Source organism: Brachionichthys hirsutus, chromosome 2, assembly GCF_040956055.1.
Source record: "Brachionichthys hirsutus isolate HB-005 chromosome 2, CSIRO-AGI_Bhir_v1, whole genome shotgun sequence".
Lineage (NCBI taxonomy): Eukaryota > Metazoa > Chordata > Actinopteri > Lophiiformes > Brachionichthyidae > Brachionichthys > Brachionichthys hirsutus.
In genome coordinates, this window is record NC_090898.1 from 16,447,258 (window position 1) to 16,455,172 (window position 7,915).

Genomic DNA, 7,915 nt, shown 5'->3' on the forward strand with positions numbered 1-7,915 from the left:
AATAGTTGACGGAGTTAAATCTCATCTCAGCTGAGAAGTCGAACGTAGAGCTCGAGAGGTTCTAATCGGTTCTAATCGGTTCCGAGACCCAGAACTTTGGTTTCTCTGTGATGAGGACAGACTTAATCAATCGATCGGCTCCCGCAGAACTTGATCAATTTGTTCTCAAGGTGGTAAAAGCGTTCCCGTTAATCTAACGCGTCATCGGAACCGGTTAACCGGACCGAACCCGGTCATTCCTCACAGGAGACGATGCGGCCCGGTGGGACTTCATTGATTAATTTAACTCCTCTCCAGACTCCGGCTCTCCCCCCCCCCCCCCCGCTCCCGTGCCTCCCGGGGGGGCCAGAGACCAGGAGCCGTGCCCCCCAGGGGGGGGGCAGGGACCCGACCGGAGTCGCCGCCTGCCTTGGACTGCGGCCAGCGTGCACACGCACGCGCACGCGCGCATGTCTCCGTGTCCGTTACATTAATAGAATTTGATTGATCTCAACGGATTGACCAAAACAGGAAAACAGGAAATGATGAGGCCCTGCTTGGTGTCTATAATCTATAATCTATAATTTAATCTAATCTAATCGAGCTGGACTGTTTTCATGATGGATCTGAGAAAAATACTCAAAGACACGACAGAATGTGTCAAAAGTGTGATGGAGCCGGACGTCTCTTTGATGTTTCTCTTTGATATTGTTGCAGGGAATCATCCGGGAATCTTCAATTATGACCGGATGCGCCGGGAAATGTGAGCTCCCGTTTTCAGGATGTCATCCGGACATGAAAGTAACGTTTTCATAAAAGACTCGAGCATCAACTTTATTATTTCATCCTCAAAGTCACCGGAAACAGTTCAGGCAAAATGTGTCAATGAAGATGATTTATGGGTTAGAGAGGGGGGGGGGGGGGGAGAAAGAGAGAGAGAGAGGGTGGGAGAGATAGAGGCGGAGGGAGGGGAGAGAGAGAGAGAGAGAGAGAGGGAGGGAGCAGCGTGGAGGTGGGAGCGGATCAGAGCCGCTTCAGACCCTCCTGAAGTCTCTTCCGACGGAACAGTAAGTCGTCTTTAATCGTCTTTAGTCGTCTTTAGTCGTCTTTAATCGTCTTTAATCCGGTTTGACCATATATGGACACGACAGGACGTCATTTAACTGCGTGTCTCTCCTTCTTTGGCGTTGATTTGAATTTCGCTGCGTTTCTGGATGAAGGTAAAGTTTATTCTGAGTCACGGCGCGTGAGGCGCGTGCGGCGCGTGATCTCAGTCAGGTGAAACACGCACGGCGCGCTTCCCACGCGTCCGCGCGTCTCCCGTGATGCTTCAGAGCGACTCACCTGCACTCTCTGTCCTACAGATCTCAGGACGCGCGACTCGCGCGTAAACGCGTCTCCAAAGCGCGCGCCGATCATCTGACCTGGGGGGGGGGGGGGGGGGCGGAGAGATCTGATCAGGACGGGCTCGACCTCGTTGATGATAAAAGGCTCGAGTCCCGAGTGTCTTTAACCCGGGACAGGAGACTGAGAACTATTGGCCTCCTGTCCGGTGACGTCACGGATGATAATCCCGCCCTTTTTCGTCTTGATGTCAGATGGGGAGGAGCCTGCCGGGGTGAACTCCCCAGGATCGTTTCTTTCTCGCACGCTCAGACGTTTAGTTTGACGCCGCTCCTTTCAGCCCGAGCATGGAGAACGGGTCCGTGTCCGGCGCCGCCGCCGCCGCCGCCGCGCTGCCCACCTGCAACGACTCGCTGGACTCCTCCTCCCTCGGCTCAGGGAACGGCTCCGGGCCGGGCTGCGCCCCCCCCCCGGGCTCCCACGCCGACCTGTACGTCGTCCTGCCGGTCATCTACTCGGTGATCTGCGCCGCCGGGCTCACGGGGAACACGGCCGTCATCTACGTGATCCTCAGAGCGCCCAAGATGAAGACGGTCACCAACATGTTCATCCTGAACCTGGCGGTCGCCGACGACCTGTTCACGCTGGTGCTGCCCATCAACATCGCCGAGCACCTGCTGCACCGCTGGCCCTTCGGCGAGGCGCTGTGCAAGGTCATCCTCAGCATCGACCACTACAACATCTTCTCCAGCATCTACTTCCTGACCGTGATGAGCGTGGACCGCTACCTGGTGGTCCTGGCCACGGTGCGGTCCAGGCGAATGCCCTACCGCACCTACCGAGCCGCCAAAATCACCTCGCTGTGCGTCTGGATCCTCGTCGTGGTCATCGTGGCGCCGTTCAGCGTCTTCGCCGGCGTCTACCTGGAGCCGGGCGACGGCAGGAAGACCTGCGTGCTCAGCTTCCCCAGCCCCGAGGGCTCGTGGTTCAAGGCGAGCCGGATCTACACGCTGATCCTCGGCTTCGCCATCCCGGTGTCGACCATCTGCGTGTTGTACATCACGATGCTGCACAAGCTGAGGAGCATGCGGCTCGGCAGCAACGCCAAGGCGCTGGACAAGGCCAAGAAGAAGGTCACCGTCATGGTCTTCGTGGTCCTGGCCGTGTGCTTGTTCTGCTGGACGCCGTTCCACCTCAGCACCGTCGTGGCGCTGACCACGGACCTGAGGACCACGCCGCTGCTCATCGGCATCTCCTACTTCATCACCAGCCTGAGCTACGCCAACTCCTGCCTCAACCCGTTCCTCTACGCCTTCCTGGACGACAGCTTCAGGAAGGCCTTCAAGAAGATGCTGGAATGTCGACCGGCCTGAAGGCGCGAGCACGAAACCCGAGCCTCAGAGGAGGAGCGTCTCCGGGCGCCGGAGCCCAGACCCCAACCGGACTTATTCCATCCTTGGTTGCTTTAAAGCCGCATCGGGCGGCGGCGGCGGTTCAGTTCTATAATATTAAACCTGATTCCTGAATCCTTTTCTGTGCAGCCTGTGATCGAGAGTAGAAATAGAATAGAATAGAACGTCTTTATTGTCACTGCATAGTGGATATACAACGAGATTAGGACGTCTCTTAATGCCCGACAATAAATATCATTTTACTTTCCCACTGGAGTCGGTGTATTTTTAATCAGTGTATTTTTATCAGTGTATTTTTATCATTTCATTTTCTCCCCCTTTTACATTTTCTTCAACCAATATTGAGCTAAAAACCTAAAACATTAACATTTCATCCGGCTCCCTTCGGCCTTCCTGTGGGACGCCTTGTCTTTGCCGATGCCACAGGAACCTGGCGCCCTCTGCTGGCGGGAGGCTTGATCTGGATCACCTTGGCCCGAACCTGGATCTGAAGCCAGCCGCTCTGGAATAATCGATATAAATATAATAACATAAAAAAAAGAGGGAAGAAAGGCCACATGAAAATCAGGTGGCGTTACCGCCAGATTGATCACACCGGTATCCGGGTCACCTGGGTCCGGTTCCACCGCCTCACTGCTGAAGGGCGGGGGGGGGGGGGGGGGTCCCGGTGTTTATTAGACGCTCGGACGTCCACCGGCCCTGAACACAACAAACGATTAACACATTAGCAGCTGGTCCAATCAATATCTCCTTATCAATATCAATTACTGGAGGAAAGAATAATCAGGAGTCAGGAACGGATGATTCTGTTTCTATTCCAGATTATTCTTTCTTTGGTTTGTATTCAACAAGTTAAAGTTTTAAACATTAACGTTTGAAAGGATTAAAACCCATTTAGTGTGAAATGATAAGGGACGCGCCCCCCCTAGTGGTCATATTGACGAAGTTGTGATGACGCGTGTCTTACACTAGAGGGGGGTGTTGGTCCATCTAGCCCCGCCCCGCGCCCTTCTCTTTCCCTCCACCTTCAAACAATTCATCACAAAATGAAACGATTCTTTGAGCTGTTTGATGTTTAGCCGTGCTTTTATGTCGGGGGGGGGGGGGGGGGGGGGGGAGGGGGGGGCACGCCCACGTGGAGTTGAGCCTCGTTCTCTACATTGCTGATGATTAAATATTCGTTACGACTTTAGACTTTAAACCACGGGCTAGGTTTAGGGTAAGGGGGCGTGTCTATGTGCCTTCCTGTGACTGTGGGTGTGGCCATTCCAATGAAAGCTTTGGGAAAGCTTTCAAAACCTCTCCAACATGTGCATCAGGACCAGGACCAGGATCAGAACCAGGACCAGGACCAGGACCAGGACCAGGACCAGGCCCCGGACCAGGACCAGGACCAGGACCAGGACCAGGACCAGGACCAGAACCAGGACCAGGATCTCTGTGATGACGATGCTCAGTAAATCAGTCGGTAACAATCCCGGTACGGCGTTCCAGCTTTCACTTCCTCGATCGTTTCCACATTTCCTCTCTGATTAGAATCCGAACCGGTTTCTCCCGGTGACCAACGGAACACGTCGAACTTTAATTGAACATAAATGTTTAAAGGTGATTTTAGCGTCGTAGACCGGCGGATCCGACCACGTGTACGACCCTCATTAACTTTATGAGTCACCAGCCAGACCATTAGAACCCGCCTCGTATTGATTAGGTTCCTCTATTGCTGCCAGAACGGTCCCGACCCAACGAGACCACGGAGGGTCAGATGTTTGATCCGGTCTGGAGGCCTTGAACTCGTTGTGTTCCTGAAACCATTTCATGCATAAATAGTCCAAACCATTCCTGAACCAGACCCGAGAACCCCAGCAGAACCTTTCCCAACCTTTCAGCATCGGAAGGAGGAGGAGCTCAGGGTGGACTCGCCAAAGACGGAACCGAACTACGGCTCGGACCGCTCCGTTTGTCGGACCGCAGTCTGTTTGATCCGGATCCCGTTGATGGGAAGGTTTCACATCTATTACTTTGATCTGGATCAAACTGGATAGGGTGGCGGTCCGGACCAAGTGAGGCACCGACCACGGATCGGTACCAGATGAAGAGGAGCAGGAAATGAGGATTAAAGGAAGGAAGCGATGCGGAACAGCTGGACAGATTGGCGGAGAAGCTCTGGCGAGGAGAAGAGGTGATCAAATAAAGCGGGAAGAGGAGGAGCTAATGGGTATGATGAAGGGCAGCAGGAGGAGGACAGCGGGGCGCAGCGACCCCTCCTTCCCCTTTCATCCGGAGTAAAAGCTCCCCCTGATTGCCGACATCTCAAGCAGCCGTCCTTTCAAATGTCAGACGTCAGAGCGCTCCCAGAAGTTCTCCTGACGGGAGCCGAGGAAGCAAACGGCCTTAAATGAGTTGTGCGTGATGGATGGAGCTTCCTCCTCCTCCTCCTCCTCCTCCTCCCTGCCCCTCCCTCCATCCTCCACCGATTTACTTTATAAATCTATCAGAGACGCGTTAAGGAGAAAGACGTCTGAAGCTCTTCGTCCTCTTTCTCCTCTGATCCTTATCCCGCCCTGATATTGGTCTCCGGTTGTTGCCATGGCGACACATGAGTACCAGGAGACACTGGCAGTTAGCAGTAATTTGACTAAACTCACACACGCTGGACCCGGGTGATGTCTTCATCGCTGGCTGTGCCAGGATGGGATACCTGAGCAGACAGAGCAGCGTTCCCGTCCCGGCTCCGGGTCCGGGTCCGGGTCCAGCTCCGGCTCCGGCTCCGGCTCCGGCTCCGGCTCCGGCTCCGGCCTCCTTCCTGCTTTACGGCGCCTTCATCACCAGTTCACTCATGTTTGTGTTCAGATCATGTTGGATCTTCTCTGACTTCCAGAAGAGGATTTTCCAGAATGTTCCACCTGAAGCTTGTTCCCGGTTCGTCCGGCGTCGACTGTCGGCGGTCCGAGCATCCTGAACGGGAATAACGAGGGAAGGAATGTCATTCCGAAAACCTTCCCCGTTATGAGACAGCAGCAGGGATTCAGTCCAGGTCTTAAGGGATGCTTTACAGACGATGATGCGTTCAGGGACCCACCTGAGCTCGGTCCTATACCTGCATGTGGAAGGCGGCGGCGGCGGCGGCGGCGGCGGCGGGGGGGTCAACGCGAGCAGGGACTCGACGCTCCTCGCTCCGGGGACGATCGCTGCAAATTTGTGTCTGTTCCCGCGGCGAGCAGGAAATAACTCCGGCTTTATGAGCGCTGTGGCGCCCAATCAGCTGAGAGCAGCTTTATTAGCCTGCGGCTAATGGCGCCGGCGTGGGCGTGCGTTTGTGTGCGTGTTCGTAAGTTCCTCGGCGTGTCAGGCGTGTCATTAACGGCGTCTCCAGAACTCCGGGCTCGTCTGCCGTTACTGTTTTTGTGTTTGTTCTCGCATCGGCGGCGTTTCTGTGTCAGCACCGCCCTCCCGCCACGACCTCTGATGAAGCCAATTAGAGCCCCAGAGAGTCGGAGCCAATCGGGCGAGCCGCAGCTTGACTGACATTTAATACACAGAGAGTGTAATTATTTAGTTTTTAGGTTTCGCCGCTGTTGATGTGGTTTTAGGGGCGGGACTTTGATGCTGCGGTGAAAACAATCAATTCTGTCTCGATCAGGAGAAATGGAGAGTCTCATGAAACCACATTTATCACAACAACAACAACAACAACAACATTTAAATCTATTCATGGTTGTAAACTGACCTCTGACAAAGATGTTAACCATTTTGTTTGGTTGGGAAACATTCCCGGTTCTCGCTCCCAATCCAGATCCGGGATTTGTTTTTTCTTACTTCTTTTTTTCTTTTGCATGTCAACCGTTATGAATCCTAGCTAAAGCTGTTAGCCAAAGATGCTCGCTAGAGACGCTAACCGAAGTGTTAGCTAAAGTTGTTAGCTAGAGACGCTAATTGAAGTGTTAGCTAAAGCTGTTAGCTAAAGATGCTCGCTAGAGACGCTAACCGAAGTGTTAGCTAAAGCTGTTAGCTAAAGATGCTCGCTAGAGACGCTAACCGAAGTGTTAGCTAAAGTTGTTAGCTAGAGACGCTAACTGAAGTGTTAGTTAAAGCTGTTAGCTAGAGACGCTAACTGAAGGGTTAGCTAAAAACGTTACGTAAGACGTTAGCGGAGGGCATGACGATTGTGAGGAGTGTAAAAATGGCCGCTTTATTGATCAGATGCGGAAAATGTCCCGTGAAGACGGATGACATCATCAGACGCGTGACATCATCCTTCCTCTCCACCCTTATAAGGCTTAGAAGTCATTTCCCGTCTCTGGAGTTCACGCGAGCGAAGCCGACTGATATCTTAGCTCGGTTAGCGTAGCCGCGGTAGAGCATAATGTCCGACTGTTTATTCTCATGTTGAGACGTGAATCCAAACAGAACAAAGATTTTCCGAGGAGCGAACGGAGGGAATGTAACCCCCCCCCCCGGGCCCTCCTGCTCTCCGGGATCTGATCCCGGCCCAGGCTGTGATCAGGTCCCGTCCAAACACGCCGATCCTACGCACACGGTTCTGATGAACGCCGTCTCATTCTCAGACCCAGATGGAGTGTCGTAATGAAATATAAACCGTTAAATGATTTACGGTATTGACTTTTCAGGTTTGCTGAAAGGCTCCGCCTCCAGTCGGATCACCCTGACGGATGGGGCGTGTGTTGGATATGGATATATGGGGGGGGGGGGGGTTAGACCACTAGCCCCCTGCCGGACCGCCAGTGGTCGTGTCCCGGTTGTGGGCGGAGAGGAACCGTCGCCATGGATACCCTGCTGATCTCCATCTCTGACGTCCTTGACAGATGACCCTGAATCCGTCCCGGCGGCGGTCCGGACAAGATGCCGGCCGGCAGGTTCGGAACGATGGTAATCGACGTCCAGAGAAGACGGGCCACACCCGAGGAGGGGAGGAGGAGCTAACGGGACACGGGCGCGCGGACACCGGATCAAAGGTAAAACAGGTTGGGACCGTCGGGAGTCGGATCCAGCGTCAGGTCAGTGACGACGAGGAACAATTAGGGAAAGCTGCTTCCATCCCACAGTCGGATCGCCGCTAATGAGCGGAGCGGCGCCGGTCTGCTCCGGGTGACATTTTAAGAGGCGTCTAATAATAGATGGGAACGTCCGTCCGTCCGTCCGTCCGCCTAAGACCTCGTCTC

General features: G+C 54.1%; 1 protein-coding gene across 1 annotated transcript; it reads left to right on the forward strand.

Moving 5' to 3' along the window:
- Window positions 1-1,670: 1,670 nt before the first annotated feature.
- On the forward strand, window positions 1,671-2,696 carry npbwr2b (neuropeptides B/W receptor 2b). The gene has a single exon (XM_068751626.1). The coding sequence runs from the start codon at window positions 1,671-1,673 to the stop codon at window positions 2,694-2,696; it is 1,026 nt and encodes a 341-aa protein (XP_068607727.1).
- The last annotated feature ends 5,219 nt before the right edge of the window (window positions 2,697-7,915 follow it).